We start from the raw sequence: 17,189 nt of genomic DNA, 5'->3' as shown, positions 1-17,189 counted from the left end.
AAACACAAAATAACTTCCATATAGACATAAAGCATACGACCTAATTTCATGGCGATAGGTCCAAAATTAGTCATAGCTCCCATATAATGCCCTCTTCCGAAAATCATTCACGAAAATAAATTATAGTGTAGGGTATTATATGGTCGAGCTTGACCGAACATACTTCCTTACGTGTTTTTATCTGCTTACTTTTTTATAAGTAAAGCTGATGCAAAAAATAAAAAAATCCGCATTTTCATACTGAATGCTATAAATAAATTAAAAGTTCAACTTTGACCTTAAATTGCTCAACAACTGCTAAACCAATTTTAATGAAATTAAAACAGGAGAAAAATTCAAGTAGTTATTTAAAAAAAAAAAAATCTAAAATATCTCTATCGGTACAAAAGTTACAGAGTTTTGGCCTATGAAAAACGATAATGAGCCACTGTGCGACGTTACTTATTTACAAGCGGCTGTGGTAAATATTTGCCTCAAATCACATCTACTTGTTAAAGTATTGAATTATTGGACATAGCTAGATCGTCTTAGAATCTCATGAAGACCTACAATATATATATGGGGCATTTCATGCACCAAGGTTAGTTCTATTGGATATCAATTCAGACACAATTTTTCAACCAGATCGGTTGAGAACTCTCTGAGTTAGAGGAGGTCAAAATTTTACATTTTGGCCAAGAAGGTGTTTTTCTTATAGATGTAACTTATTACCTATTGTTCTTAACAAAATGTGTCCCAAATAGTTTATATAGCTCTTTCTTCAATCTTTCGAAAAAAAAAAAAATGTTAATAATTTTTTACCGAAATTAAAAATTTTTTTGAATTTTTTTTAAATGGTTCTTTTTTTCTCTTAAAATAAAGCTTAGATATTTTCCTTGAAGACCTATTTGCTCGCTTAGTGGGATGCGAGTTCGGTATCTATCAAAATAAATGTTTTGTAACTCAAAACATAAAATTATTGATTTTTTTTTTGCAAAGTCAAAAACTTTGTTGACTTTTTTTTTCAAAATGGACCCTTTTTTAATATTTTTTTCTTTTATTTCAAACAAAAGCTTAGATATTAGATATTCTTGAATACCCTTTTGGTCGCTTAGTGGGATGCGAGTGGGATATCTATCAAAATAAATATTTTGTAACTCAAGACATTTTTGATTTTTTTTTGCAAAATCTAACTTTTTCCCAATATGGGTCATTTTTTAATAAAAAATTTGTTTGCCCAAAAGAATGCTTAGGTCGTTTGCTTTAAGACCTGTTTGGTCGCTTAGTGGGATGCGAGTGGGATGTTTAAGTTTTTGATTTTGCAAGAAAGGTCAAAAATTGTATGTTTAGAGTTACAAAACATTTATTTTGATAGATACCGAACTTGCAGCCCACTAAGCGACCAAATAGGTCTTCAAGGAAAATATCTAAGCTTTATTTTAAGAGGAAAAAAGGCTCCATTTAAAAAAAGTCAAAAAAGTTTTTGATTTCGGAAAAAAATTATTAAAAATTTTTTATTTTTTTTTCGAAAGATTGAAGGAAGAAAGAGCTATATAAACTATTTGAGACACATTTTGCTAAGAAAAATAGGTAATAAGTTACATGGGTAAGAAAAAACACCTGCTTGGCCAAAATGTCAACTTTTGACCCCCTCTAACTCAGAGAGTTCTCGACCGATCTTGTTGAAAAATTGCGTCTAAATTACTATCCAATAGAACTAACCTTGGTGGAAGACATCGATTTCAAAAGTTGGTTCACTTGACATGAAATGTCCCATATACTTTTTGGTTCAATCTTTTATAAATTTTTTTTTTTTGATAAAATAAAAAACTCGTGTTAAAAAATATTTTTCCATATTTTGACCGATTGTAGGTCAGAATTACTTTAGTATTATAAACGACGCGTCGTTGGATAGGTTTTTGAATATCTATTAGTAGATATCCATACTGTCTATATTAATGACTTAGTAATCCAGATATAGTTAAAAAATCGAGTTACTCGGGGATTTTTGCTTATATCTCAGCCATTTATGGGCCGATATTCTAGAGTTTAATTAGCAATCGAATCACGATAATCATCATATTTCAACTGAAACTCAGTATTAATTCCACAATTTTGTATGTTAATTAAAATTTTTAAAACCATTTATATTTCTAAAGTTTAAGTGTTATGTATATTTATACCCTTTACCATGTGACTCTATAAAGTAAATATTTTCTGGATCGTTATAGATAGCGGAGTCGATATAGACATGTCCGTCTTCATGTTGAAATCAACTTCCCGTAACCCCCAAATAAATCACACACATGATTCATACATAAATATCCCAGCAGTTCGAGGAGACAGTACCGAACTAGTGATTTTACCCGTCCTTTAGGATGGGAGCTAGTTACTTCGATAGCCACGTGACTAGTCATTTTAACACGGGCATGTCCTAGGTAGGGGGTCAATTGTCTCTGTTTGATTACAATGGGACTGTCTAATAGCTGGTCAAAGTAGGCAACGCATTAGATTCACATACTGGTTACATAGCGTCAGTTACCTTACTAGCTTTGTAACTGGTTACTTGATCAGCTACTTGTCTAGTTATTTTAACACGTACATGTCCTAAGCAGTGGTTCAATTGACTCTTTTGATACAATGTGACTATCTGATAGCTGATCGAAAGTAGTCAACACTTCTGGTGGGTAAAATAAAGTGCAGTACAAAAAAAAAAGGATGAAGTGACTTCTCCATAGGTTACTAAGAGACACTAAAGTGACTATTGACTTCATGCTGTGTTACATGGGATACCAGATACTTAAGCAAAAATAAAAATAAACTGTATGAGAATTATATCAACGCAATTTGTATAAAACCAGTTTGTACGAATTACTCACAAAACGTTTAAAGTGACTACACTCCAGATTACTTAGAGACACTTAAGTGTCAATTGTCTTCACGCTAGATTACTTGGGATGTATAAAGTAACCAATTGTCTTATCTCTGCACTACAAAGTGCACACACGTGTCAAATGACCAAAATATATAAATTGGAGTTAGCCAAGTGATAAGAAATTTGTGACTTAAGGGATAAATTGAATACTTGCTTTACTGCTGGGATATCAGCTGTTTTTACCAATGTTTTTTTTTGTGGTATTTTTGTAAATTTTCACTTAGTGTATTTACTCCAGTTTTTTGATGACCGCGGTTCCAAATATTTCCCAATTTTCTCCATTTTTTTTTTATAGGACCAGATGTATTTGATATATACAAAGAAAGAATTGTTTAAAAATCATGACTGAATCCAAAGTTACTAGCATTTGAATTTAAAAAATTTAAAAAAGACGATTTTTTGCTATTTTTTCGGGAAAAAAGTACTTTTATTCTTTTTAAGTTATCTAAAGATTTCTAAGAGGATGCATAATGAATTTGTACTTTTTGAAATGCTAACTTTACATCAAATATTTTAAATAAAAAATACTATAATTTTTGATACCGAGGGGACCAAGTCCATTCAAAAAATGCCTATTTTTTATATAAAATTCAATTTTAGGGAACAAATTCTCAAATCGCATAGTCGATATTAAAATATAGTAACCTATTTAAGATGGCCCAATATGTTCTTAATTATTTTGTAAAGGGTTCCGATAACCCCGTCCCTGGTATGGAAATTAGACTTTTCAAGACTTTTTTGGGAATTGCGGAATATTTGATAACAAATTTCAAAATTTGTTTTTATTTTTCCATTTTAAATAGAAAAATCTACATAACTGTGAAATTTCAATAAAAAATATTCATAAATAAAAATTATATTTAAATTTGGAAAATTTGTATCTATGCTAAAAAAATTCAATAAAAAGCATTTTTTGTCATATTTTTCAAAAAAGTATTCCATGAATTTTTTAATTTTTTAAAAGTATACATTATTGAAAAGTAGACAAAATCCTCTATCCATTGATATATAACATGTCTACTTAATGTTTTTTACGTGGTAAATTAATTAGGGAAAACTTAACAACTCGCAGCTAATTTAAATAGTCTTAATCGGACTAAGGGTTTAGAAGTTACAGATTTATTTCCCTCTTTTTTTTCACATACCACTGTGTGCTGTTGAGTTTTTATGCCCTGAAAAACATTTAAGATTTTATAACAATTAATATCTAATAATTCATAACAGATTTTATTTTATTGCTGAACATACCTAATGTCTATAAATACATACTAAAATTTATGAAATTCATAAAAATAATTACTTAAACATATTTACACAGCTTTTAGCTAAAGCATTTATTATAACATTTTATACACTTTTACTTATAATTAGTTGCGAAAATTATTTAAATTTCTTAATTTTGGCAGACATTCGCGCAACGAGCACCATTTAGTTTCTGGCATTACATAAACGGCCACGCCTAAGTACACCAAGGATAGAGCGCCCAATGTTAAGAAATAATCAGACACATGCAACATAATGTTAATTAATGAATCCTTGCAGGAAATAATAATAATGTGCACCAACATTTCCACGATGAAAACTATGGCCACATAGTAGGGTTTGACTGCCAAGGGAAAAGCCTCACTCAAGTAAGCCGATGAAGATGCCATTGACATGGAGGCGAACAATTGATAGATGATCAACATATATTTGACGGCATTCATGTAATCAAAATCAATGAAGTTTAGTTTATTGTCAAAAATACCACCAACTGTGAAAGCCAAAATGGTGCAAACAAAAAAGCCTACAATCATGGGCGATTTACGGCCTCTGGAGTCTAAGGTAAAGGATACAATTAATGGACCCAACCACCTGGCAAAGGCGTACAAAATAAATGGATATATCTGCAAGCGTGTAGTAACCAGAGCTGAATATGTAAAGGCGAAATTTACGAAATATGAAAATCCAAGTGCCGAAAAGGAGCGATAAAAGCATAGTTTCAGCAATGCTGGAATTCCATAGGCAGCATTTTGCATAAAACTTCTTTCATTATTCTCGGCCAGATAACGTTTATGTTCCTCCAATTGTTCATAAGTTTCATAGGTAATGGTAAATGGTCTCTGCAGACGTCTCAACGAATCAATGGCCAACTGTTCTTCTCCATGCGCCAAATGCAATACAGGCGATTCTATTATTAGCATAGCTCCCATAATAAAAGCTATAATACCATAGATTATATTAAGGACTCCACTCATTTGAATGGACTGAAAATAGTCATCAACACCAGTGGACCATGTAACCGAATAAATAATCTGTATAAATATGCCACAACTAAAGCTCATTGTATCAACGGAACCAGCATTCATACCGCGCATCTGCTTGACAACCTCTTCACCAACCAAAACAAATGTCATAGGAAATACTAGGCCCACCGCTATGCCATTTAAATAACGTGAAGCTATAATGGCCTCATATGAATTTGGATCGGAAACCTGCAGTATACCAACGATTGTGACAAGAATTGAGGAAAAACACTGCAAGAAATTTGTGGGTGATTAAAATATTTGAAAAATATACATCTACAATATAATACTTACCATTAGTAATTTCTTTGAAACGTGATTGCAGGCAAATGCACCAACAACAGCGCCAATTATGCCACCAATAAACCAACTTAAAATCATGTGCTCTGTTACTATAAAGGAGTTATTGATGGAATTAAAACCAAGACCAAGATTCCATGCCATATTCATACCGCCCGATATGAAGATTAAGGAAGCTGCAAAATGAGAACATTTTTAGTATTGATGAAAGTTGTTTTGGTTGTTTTGATTTTAAAATTACAATGTACGAATCTTTAAATATATATCTGATTTACAATAAATTGTGTGTTTCGGAGTGAAAAAACACTCACATTCACTCTTTGTGCCAAGCATTTTTATTGAAACTCTAAATGAAATATAGTCTAGCAATTATCTATAAATAAGTCGGCCTTAATATACCCAGCAAAAATTTTGTGAATTTTTGTAATGACAACTAGTTATTTCAAGCATTCTTTTGTAATGAGTGGTGGTTACCCAGCACATTATTTTATTTACTAGAATAAGCACTTATTTTTATACAGGCTGGTAATGAACTTTTGCATTTAGCACAGCTATCTAGTGTGTTTGACTGGAAAACGGGAGGTTAGCAGTTCGCCACAAGTCAAAGCCATTAATTTTTTTGTTCATATCATATTCATTTATATGTTGATGTTAAAACTATTGTTAACTTACAATAAAATAACTCGTACATGGATCAGTGAGTTAGCAGCTTGACTATCCAATACAAACAAATAATGTGACTGTTCGATTCCCACACAAGGCAATATTTTTTGTGTTTTTTTTTTTAGCTACATATTCTTGTTGTGAATTTCCTACTTATTTCTTAACTGATTGTAAGTACATTTGTAAGCTTGACCCATGAAGCTTGAAATTCAGTCAAATAATAAGTAGTTATGCCTTGGCTGCAATATTACTTGCTGGCTTACTAAGTAAGTAAAGTTTTTGCTGGGTACATATAGAGCCCTTAGCCCAAATTTTACAGGAGAAGGTTTTTTTTGATAATTTTGAAATTTATACTTATAATTAAAATTGTTATGATGCTATATAATATAAATTCGTACAAGCTATTTGTCTATTTTTCAAAAATATTTATAACTTTTGACAATTAAAAATTCATGGTATACTTCATGATGTAATAAGTAAGGTGAGAGCGTTTCGACAACAAACACAACAAACAAAATATTTCTTGCTGACAAGAGCATAGGTTTTGTCAAAATTGAATTTGTCAAATAAAATAAGAAAATAAGAAAGAATATATAAGTATTTATGATAAGAGAGTATTAACATCAAACGCAGCAACGGCCCCCAGGCTTTATGGACTTCCTAAAATCCATAAACTAAACAATCCACTTCGTCCAATATCATCATCGGTAGGAGTACCCTGTTACGAATTATCGAAACATATTGGGAAGATATTGAAGAATATTATACAGGAAAAATATAATATAAGGAACTCCCTGGAATTAAAGATGAAACTGGATACACTTACATTGGACGAAGATGAGATCCTTATATCTTTGGATATAAGGTGTATACCTATACACCTAGCTATAAGCAATATTATGGCAAAATGGAGTTCACTACAGAATCACACCAAAATACCAAGAACACAATTTCTGAAGATACTTCAATTCTGCTTGAATGACAATAATTATTTTGTACATGACGACAAATTATACCACCAGACATATGGTATGCCAATGGGAAACCCTTTATCACCGACAGTTGCTGATATAATATTGGACTGCCTACTGGATCAAACATTAGCGGAGCTACAGGAGAAAAAAAAATATTAAAATAAAACTCATCACAAAATATGTCGATGATTTATTTGCTATAATAAAATATGAGGATGAGGACATGATACTAAAGACATTTAACTCATATCACAACAAGTTGAAATTTACGCTGGAGAGAGAAACGGACAACTCTATACCATACCTTGATATGAGAATACATAGGAATAACCAGAGGATAATAACATATTGGTATATGAAACCAATTGCATCTGGACGATTATTGAATTTCCACTCAACACAACCCATGAGACAAAAGATGAATACAGCGATGAATCTAATTAACAAAGTTATGAAGATGAGTGACCGACAATTTGAAATAGGAAATATGGCGAAAATTAAGATTATACTGAAGAAAAATGACTTTCCAAATGATCTAGTGGATAAACTGATAATTAAGGTCAAAAATGGGAGTAATGATAATTCTTCACGGGAAAATGACAAAGAGGACACATCTGGCAACGCCAAATATTACAGTATACCTTTTATCCCAAGACTAACTGAGAACAACAAATTGAGAGAGATGATAAAAGACCAACAAATAATATTTGCACATAAACCAAACAGAACAATACACAGCTTATTTACACAAACAAAGACGAAGATTGAGTGCAGAGAACAAGGTGATGTAGTGTATCAAATTGAATGTGATGGCGGAGACAGTGAGGTGTGTGGGAAAGTGTACATTGGCACAACAAAGAGAAATTTAGGCGTGAGAATAGATGAACATAAGGCGGACATAAAGAGAGAAAAACAATCAACTGCACTACTTTATTTTCAAATGCGAATATCTCCTAAGCTATACTGTTATACTGTTATACACAAGATGTTCTATATAAAATACTGTTATATACAAGATGTTCTATAGAAAATACTGTTATACACAAGATGTTCTATAGAAAATACTGTTATACACAAGCTTTTCTATAGAAAATACTGTTATACACAAGCTTTTCTACAGAAAATACTGTTATACACAAGATTTTCTATAGGAACATGTTATACACAAGATGTTCTATAGAAAATACTGTTATACACAAGATGTTCTATAGAAAATACTGTTATACACAAGATGTTCTATAGAAAATACTGTTATACACAAGATGTTGTATAGAAAATACTGTTATACACAAGATTTTCTATAGAAAATACTGTTATACACAAGATTTTCTATAGAAAATACAGTTATATATAAGATTTTCTATAGAAAATACAGTTATATATAAGATTTTCTATAGAAAATACAGTTATATATAAGATTTTCTATAGAAAATACAGTTATATATAAGATTTTCTATAGAAAATACAGTTATATATAAGATTTTCTATAGAAAATACTGTTATACACAAGATTTTCTATAGAAAATACTGTTATACACAAGATTTTCTATAGAAAATACTGTTATACACAAGATTTTCTATAGAAAATACTGTTATACACAAGATTTTCTATAGAAAATACAGATATATATATTAGGTTTTCTATAGAAAATAAAGTTATATACAAGATTTTGTATATAAAACAAGCCGAACCCGGTCCGCGTTGCTGGCCCTTAGAAAAAATCCAGTCAAATAAATTTGAAGAAACTTTGTATCATCATTGGAAAGCGCACGTTGGGTTGAATCATGGTCAAAGTGGCGCTTAATTGATTTTTTAGAATTAATATTTATTTATTAAATTTGGTACAGGGTAAAAGTAGACAAAATTCTACATCACTAATAGCTAAAATCGTTATTCTAGGTTGCATACTTTTTCTGCAGTATTCTGTCAAAGTGGAAAAATTTTTCGTATTTTTAGATAAAGTAATAAAAATTGAAATTAAACACAATTAAAATAATTTTATTTTGTTTAAAACATTTAAAAGCTAACTTTTTATGATGGAACCATCAACTTCAGATATTTGAGTATATGAATAAGAATCTTTTATTTAGATTTTTTTTTTAAAAGTATTTTTATTTTTTTTTTCTAAATGTTCCAAATTTAGAGTATTTTTAATTTTTGATGGATAATAACTAAATATGTTTGTAGTTGTTTGTTTTTAAATTATATAATAAAAAAAGTACAACATTTAGGCTTTTATTTGAATAAAAAAAATGTTGCGCATTTTTGCGCGCTTTGATTAAATTAAGATTTTATTAAAAGACTCGAGCTGCACTGTGGCGAAAATGAAAAACTGTAAATAAATGAAAAAAATGGAAATAAATCTGTAAATTCTAAACGTATCGTCCGATTTTAATAAAATTACCCATGGCTATAGAGGAGGTATAGCTGAGTTTGTTCTATAGAAAATACTGTTATACACAAGATGTTCTATAGAAAATACTGTTATACACAAGATGTTCTATAGAAAATACTGTTATACACAAGATGTTGTATAGAAAATACTGTTATACACAAGATTTTCTATAGAAAATACTGTTATACACAAGATTTTCTATAGAAAATACAGTTATATATAAGATTTTCTATAGAAAATACAGTTATATATAAGATTTTCTATAGAAAATACAGTTATATATAAGATTTTCTATAGAAAATACAGTTATATATAAGATTTTCTATAGAAAATACAGTTATATATAAGATTTTCTATAGAAAATACTGTTATACACAAGATTTTCTATAGAAAATACTGTTATACACAAGATTTTCTATAGAAAATACTGTTATACACAAGATTTTCTATAGAAAATACTGTTATACACAAGATTTTCTATAGAAAATACAGATATATATATTAGGTTTTCTATAGAAAATAAAGTTATATACAAGATTTTGTATATAAAACAAGCCGAACCCGGTCCGCGTTGCTGGCCCTTAGAAAAAATCCAGTCAAATAAATTTGAAGAAACTTTGTATCATCATTGGAAAGCGCACGTTGGGTTGAATCATGGTCAAAGTGGCGCTTAATTGATTTTTTAGAATTAATATTTATTTATTAAATTTGGTACAGGGTAAAAGTAGACAAAATTCTACATCACTAATAGCTAAAATCGTTATTCTAGGTTGCATACTTTTTCTGCAGTATTCTGTCAAAGTGGAAAAATTTTTCGTATTTTTAGATAAAGTAATAAAAATTGAAATTAAACACAATTAAAATAATTTTATTTTGTTTAAAACATTTAAAAGCTAACTTTTTATGATGGAACCATCAACTTCAGATATTTGAGTATATGAATAAGAATCTTTTATTTAGATTTTTTTTTTAAAAGTATTTTTATTTTTTTTTTCTAAATGTTCCAAATTTAGAGTATTTTTAATTTTTGATGGATAATAACTAAATATGTTTGTAGTTGTTTGTTTTTAAATTATATAATAAAAAAAGTACAACATTTAGGCTTTTATTTGAATAAAAAAAATGTTGCGCATTTTTGCGCGCTTTGATTAAATTAAGATTTTATTAAAAGACTCGAGCTGCACTGTGGCGAAAATGAAAAACTGTAAATAAATGAAAAAAATGGAAATAAATCTGTAAATTCTAAACGTATCGTCCGATTTTAATAAAATTACCCATGGCTATAGAGGAGGTATAGCTGAGTTTAAGTTTTGAATTTGGAGTTAAATCACTAATACGCGCCGAAGCCTCAAGGCCTCAAAGTGAGGTAACTCGGGATGAGAAAAAACACCTGTTTGGTCAAAGTGTCAAATTTGGAATCCCTCTAACTCAGAGAGTTCATGACCGATCTTGTTGAAAAATTGTGTCTAAGTTACTATTCGATAGGACTATCTTTGATGCAAATTTCGTCCCGATCGGAAGACATCAGTTTTAAAATTTTTTTCAATGGACTTGAAAATTTTTTCTTTTGTGAAAATTTTTTTTATAAAATTTTTTATTTCAAATTTTTTCTATTTTTTTTACTTAATAAGGCATAATCTTTGAAAAAAAATATATAGAAAAAATCTAACATTATTGCCTGAGTTAAGCGTCACTTTGGATGCGATTCAACCCAATGTGAAGCGGGAGCAATGATCCTATTCTGAGGTACATTTGGCCTTGTACTTTAAAAGTGCGCATGAAGCCGACGTCATTTGAAAGCATGAGTTGCACTTTTGGATATTTTCAAGGAATACTTGGAAATAGGATTGTCGCCGGAAATGTAACTTAGAAGCAGCTCATGTGGAATGCGGAGAGTTGTTGAAAAAATTTTTTTTTTAATAGATTTCATATGGAAATTTCTTATTCATGTAATTAATATGCAAGACTAAACAAAGTTGGGTTGGAATGTATTACTTTCTTCGCTTCTCTCACTTCTCATTCATTGAAGGAGGAAATTCAATTCATTTATTTCATTTATGCAAAATTATCATGGAAAATTACCGAATCTTATATTCCCAACACAAATATTAATCGTGCACCGATTTTTATGCATTTTATATAAAAACATTAATCTAACAGCAGTGATTGCTGTATTGACATCCCTTGAACGAGTGAAATCGTGTCATTCCGGTATGTCGAGCCGTATGTAATGGGAATGATTAATCTGATTAATGGCGGTTCAGGATTTCGGGATTCATTATCAAAATCCCTAAAACCGGGATTTTTAAAAATCAGTCCCGATTGACATCTCTGCTTATAATTGATTGTCACAATGAATCTATTTTCACTGTGTATGTTTAGGTGGACGGACAGAAGGACAGATTAATTTTAAGTTGGAAATGTGTCATTGGACTCAAAAAGTGGTGGTGCGTATTTTTACTTTTACCACAAAAATTTAAAAAAAAACTTAAAATTTTTACAATTAGTTACAACATAGTGGGGCAGAATCAAAATTTTTTCCAAATAAATCTGGCATTTCTAAACGACTGGTCCGATCTAATTAACAAAAATATAAAAATCTTTGAAATCGGAACAAAAAAAAATGGCACGTGTTAAACAATTTTACATGTCTTTGAGCCCAATTAGAGCAGCATTTAATCCCAATCAGAGCAGCCGCTTAGAAATGCCAGATTTATTTCCAACAAGTTTTGATTTTGCCCCACTGTGTACCAGTGTGAAAACATCAACATTTGCGGTATCAATAAAATTGGGGGATTTTCAGCTGGTATTTAACTGACATACCCGCTCATGTATTAGTCAATAATTTTATTTATAAACTGATAACGGCTGAGATATTAAAATGTTAAAAGATAAACATTTCTACGAAATTTGTGTATATGTCAAATTTTTGCGTTCTTATTCTTAAAAATCAACCATATGTTTCGAAATCAAAATTTACGTGTTAACTTTGATTAGCCTTATCTTTATTAAAAATGTGTTACCTTTTAACAGATAATTTAAAGATTGTCATAAATAAAGAAATCCAATATTTTGTTATTGAAAGGTAACATACATATGTACATATTTTCTTTTGCAAACAATCGGTCTGTTCGTGTAATATTTGGTTTATTTTTTATATATGTAGAAAATTGTGAATGCTAGCAACAATAGTATAATAAAGACTAACCAAATATAAAACGATTTCAATGAAACTTATAGAAAAATTACTATAATTTTCAATACCACCAGCCAATTTTCGAATTAAAAATCAAACAATAATTACATACCTGTTCCAACTGAATTTGATTGCGGCTTATTTTTGTTGTTGCGTTTAAGCCATCCCTCATTTTGTTGCACCGGTTGAACAGCTGGATATTGGGGTACCGATGAGGCGGGTATATTGTATACTTGCACCTGTATCGGCGGCTGCATCTGTGGATGCTGTTGCTGCATTTGAGGTGGCGGTTGTTTAGTTGTGTCCCACATACTTGCGTATTAAATATTCGTATAAATATAAATTGAGAATAATAACAATTTCGTTCGTTTATTTTGTTTCTACTTCATACAACTTTCCTTGTTCAAAAATGTTTAAGTACTAATTTGATTTAACATGTTCATATGAAATGTATGTATAATATTTATCGAGGCTTTTCTTATCTAACTTATGGATTGATATTGATATATAGAATGTATTAAATTATAATAAACATTTGTAAAATGTATATGTATGGACAAATCGATAAAGCTTTCAAACATTGTTGTTTGCAAAAGGTACTTTTTATGCCCTACACCACCAAAAGTGCTGAATAAAGGTATATACATATAAGTTTGTCATTTCGTTTGTAACATTAAGAAATATTCCTCTGACACCCAACAAAGTATATTCTTGATCCCTATGAAATTCTATGTCGGGCTATGTCCGTCTGACCGTGTGTTTAAAACAGTCTCACGTCCAAAATACGCACCCAAAACTAATGAAATGTGAAATGTGAATAAATTCGGAAAGAATTAATCGATTTTTTTGATCAATATCTTATTTTGTTCCCAATATATGTGGCTTCTTATACGATAAAGTCAAAACTCTGAACAATTTCTGTCGTTTTGTATTTTTCAAGATTTTTTTAAAACCAAAAAAAGTTTATATTTTCACGTAATAATATATTTTTTGTTTAAATTTATTATTATAACTCCGAAACTACCGAGCCGATTGAAACGCAATATATTTTTTTTTTCATATTTTATTTTTTGTATCAAAAGATACAATAAAGATTAAGATTTGAATCAATAATTTGTTTAAATCTTAAATCTAAATATTAATTTTTATTTACGTCCCACCACAGTTGGACGAAAAAATATGTTTAATTTATAGATCCAATCAGCAGCGCAATTCTGTTGGATTCCTTCTTCTTAGTCGGATGTAGCCATTACTTCTCATTAATGTTCCTGCAAGTGGGTTAGGGTGAACTTCTAACTTTTTCAAATATGACTCCGCTTGTTTTTTTATTTCATTTTTCACCAGGTCCTTATGCACCTAGGTCCTTATGAATGTTAATATTTCTCACATACCAAGGAGCACATTCGTATCTATATGCTTTTTCCAGGTAAGACGTCGGTCTAGATGCAGACATAGATATTTAACTTCAGTTTGTTGAGGTATTATATGCTTATTTATTAGGATTGGAGGGTACGATTCTCTACGCAATGTGAAAGTGAGATGTATACATTTTTGCTCGTTTACTTTTATTCTCCATTGTTTTAACCACCTTTCTATGTCGGGGATATGGTCTTGTAAAAGTACAGATGCTTCTTGGGGGTTTTCATGAGTGGCTAGTATAGCTGTGTCACCAGCAAAAGTTGATATGTGGGTTCGACTGTTTGTAGGCATATCACAAGTATATAGCAAATATAGGAAGGGACCCAGTATACTTCCTTGGGGTACGCCTGCTTCAATAGGCTGTGGTGAACTTATGAAGTCTCCCTCTTTAAGAACGAACTTTCGATGACTTAAATAACTTTCTAGAAGCTTATGTGTGTTCACTGGTAAATATTGTTTTATTTTTATCGATAATCCTACATGGCATACTTTGTCGAAGGCTTGCGAAACGTCTATGAAGAGTGCAGAACAATATTTTTTTTCTTCAAATGTCTTGGATATGATTTCTACCAACCTGTGAGTTTGTTCTATGGTGTTATGTTTTTCTCGAAATCCGAATTGATGAGTTGGAATGTAATCGAAATGATTCACTATCGGCTTTAACTTGTGTATTAACAGTTTTTCGAATAGCTTTGATATATTTGACAATAGTGTAATGGGTCTATATGATTCTACTTTACTGTGATCTTTTCCCGGCTTAGGTATCATTGTAACTAAAGAAACCTTCCATTCTGGTGGATAGTATTCAAGGATTAATATAGCATTAAAAATAAATAGCATTATTCTTAATACAATTTGGGGTAGCTAGAGGAGCATCTTGTTACTGATTTTATCAATACCAGGTGATTTGTTGGAGTTTAAATAAACAATAGCCTTGTCAATCTCTGAAATCTCAAAACGAAGTGGTTCAGCTGCAGTAATATGGGGTAAAGTAGATGGTAACACTATTATGTCGTTTGACTCGTTTGGGGAAAATACATTCTTTAGATGCCTAACAAACAGATTTCCTTTTTCAGAATCGTTTCTCGCATTATATAAACGTATTAAAGGTAGTGTAAATCTCAAGATTTCTAACTTTATTTTAATAACATCGGACTAACACTTTTTGTAATAAACTCTAAATACTCTAACATAGTAACATTTTAGTGTTTTCTTCTATTCAAATCATCTTGAAAAAAAGTTTCAAGGGTTTTTGTTTTAACAGTCTGGTTGTCATTCTCGTGGAATTACCCATATACAACAGATTTTGAAAATTTTTTTTGTTTGCCTTTCACTACTTTGCAGGTTTATTGAAAATAGCTTGGAATTCTTGAAACAGCGACTGACTACTTTATATCTAGTATTACCTTCAGTGCTATAATAGCAGCTGGCTATATTTTGTATACCCTTTTTATTTTATACTATTTTCCTTTAATTCTGGTCAATAAGATACAATTTTGAGCAATATTGGTAATGTAAATTAAAGGGTATTTAAGATTCGGCACAGTTGAACATAGTACTCTAACATGTTTTATTAAATAGTACCAATTGCCATTAAGATCCCAGATAGATAGTACATATATAAAAAAAGCTTTTTGCTTGGTTAGCAGTACAATGTTTAAAACACTTACCATTGAGATCAATGCTATATTTAAATTGATAATTTTTTTTTTTACTCAATTGCTTGTGTTTTTATTAAAAGTACACCATAAGATATAAATAATGTTTCGAGTTATTAGCAGCTGATTTGAAAAAAGTACCAAGCTTAATCTAATAAAATAATGATAACATGTATTAATCATTTCTCAGTACTAAGAAAGAAATAATAAAAATATATAATGCGGTTTTCATATTGTGGTAGACATAGGCATGGTTTTACAATTATAGCTGTGGGAACGTAAAATATTAAAAGTATGTTTGTACTTATTTATACTCTATATACCCATTTAAATTATTTATGTTTTTATCTATCTATATAAATAAAAAATGGGTTTCCGCCGTTGAAATTTCGTTGGCGATTGATTCCAAGTTCGGGATAATTTATCTCCGGCACATTTCAAAAAATCTGGTCAATGATGTAAATGGTGGTAGATTCTCCTTAGTAAAGTACACTCTTTGACCACTTTCCAGATGTACGGCTAAGTGAACAACAGTTGGATGTCTTTCATGAATGAAAAAATGCGCAAAATTGTTTTGTTACTGCTAACATAGCGGCCCATTTGAAATTTTATTTGATGGATTTCACGGAACGGCAAGATTCGACGTTGATATGTGCTTTGATTGAATGTTTTGGAGAGTAGTGGCGAATTCGGAACAATCCAACGTATAAAATTAGCCGAAGATTTAATAAAAGTGGGCTTGGACAATTTTTCGTTAATTAAAAAAATAGCCAAATCGGTGCAGGCATTTTTCGATTTTAGATATATTGAAAAAAGGTGGGCGTGGTCAACTTAATTGGATTACTACGAACATTAAGCAAAATTAGCCAAATCGATGCAGCCGTTTTCCGATTTTGTATAAATCAAAAAAAGTGGGCGTAAAAGTGGGCGTGGTCAATTCTTATTTCAGTTAGAAATTAAATTGGATTAGTACGAACAGTTTAGATAAGTCGTCAATTTTTGTTTCCGTATAACCTTAAGTTTAACTATGATGAACATTTGAAAAAAAAAAATTCCAAATCGGTCCTGCCGTTCTCAGCTGATGCAAATACCAACGAACGACATTTGATTTTTATTTATATAGATTTAAGATATTTGAGTTTTTCATACATTAAATTGGTTTTTGGTGTAAAATGTAAGTGATAACAGACTGATTTGGATAGTATTTATCTACGCCTTCACACTCTAGTTCCAAATAGCACCATTATTTGTGAATCCCCCTTTTTATAAATAACCGGATATATAAAATAACGTAATACACATACATTAGTTGATGATATCACACTTCTTATGATTAATCATTTCCTATATAGCTGTTGCCATTTGATCTATATTTACGATATAT

At 30.4% G+C, this 17,189-nt stretch overlaps 1 protein-coding gene across 1 annotated transcript; it reads right to left on the bottom strand.

The window, feature by feature from the left end:
- Nucleotides 1-4,120: 4,120 nt before the first annotated feature.
- On the bottom strand, nt 4,121-13,064 carry LOC135954752 (uncharacterized). The gene is made up of 3 exons (XM_065504977.1): nt 12,841-13,064; nt 5,494-5,675; nt 4,121-5,430 (listed from the first exon to the last, which is right to left on the bottom strand). Exons 1-3 carry the CDS (start codon nt 13,037-13,039, stop codon nt 4,282-4,284), a joined length of 1,530 nt encoding a protein of 509 aa, XP_065361049.1. The 5' UTR covers nt 13,040-13,064; the 3' UTR covers nt 4,121-4,281.
- Nucleotides 13,065-17,189: the final 4,125 nt, after the last annotated feature.

This window comes from Calliphora vicina, chromosome 3 (assembly GCF_958450345.1).
Source record: "Calliphora vicina chromosome 3, idCalVici1.1, whole genome shotgun sequence".
NCBI lineage: Eukaryota > Metazoa > Arthropoda > Insecta > Diptera > Calliphoridae > Calliphora > Calliphora vicina.
Note: the sequence above shows the minus strand (reverse complement) of the source record. Positions and strands in the feature narration are given on the sequence as shown.

Excerpts from the sequence above, each read along its gene's own strand:
- LOC135954752 (XM_065504977.1), bottom strand. The coding sequence starts at position 13,039 with ATGTGGGACACAACTAAACAACCGCCACCTCAAATGCAGCAACAGCAT. Across the intron at positions 5,676-12,840 it reads ATCAAATTCAGTTGGAACAG|CTTCCTTAATCTTCATATCG; the intron begins GTATGTAATTAT and ends CTCATTTTGCAG. Across the intron at positions 5,431-5,493 it reads TTTCAAAGAAATTACTAATG|TGTTTTTCCTCAATTCTTGT; the intron begins GTAAGTATTATA and ends AATTTCTTGCAG.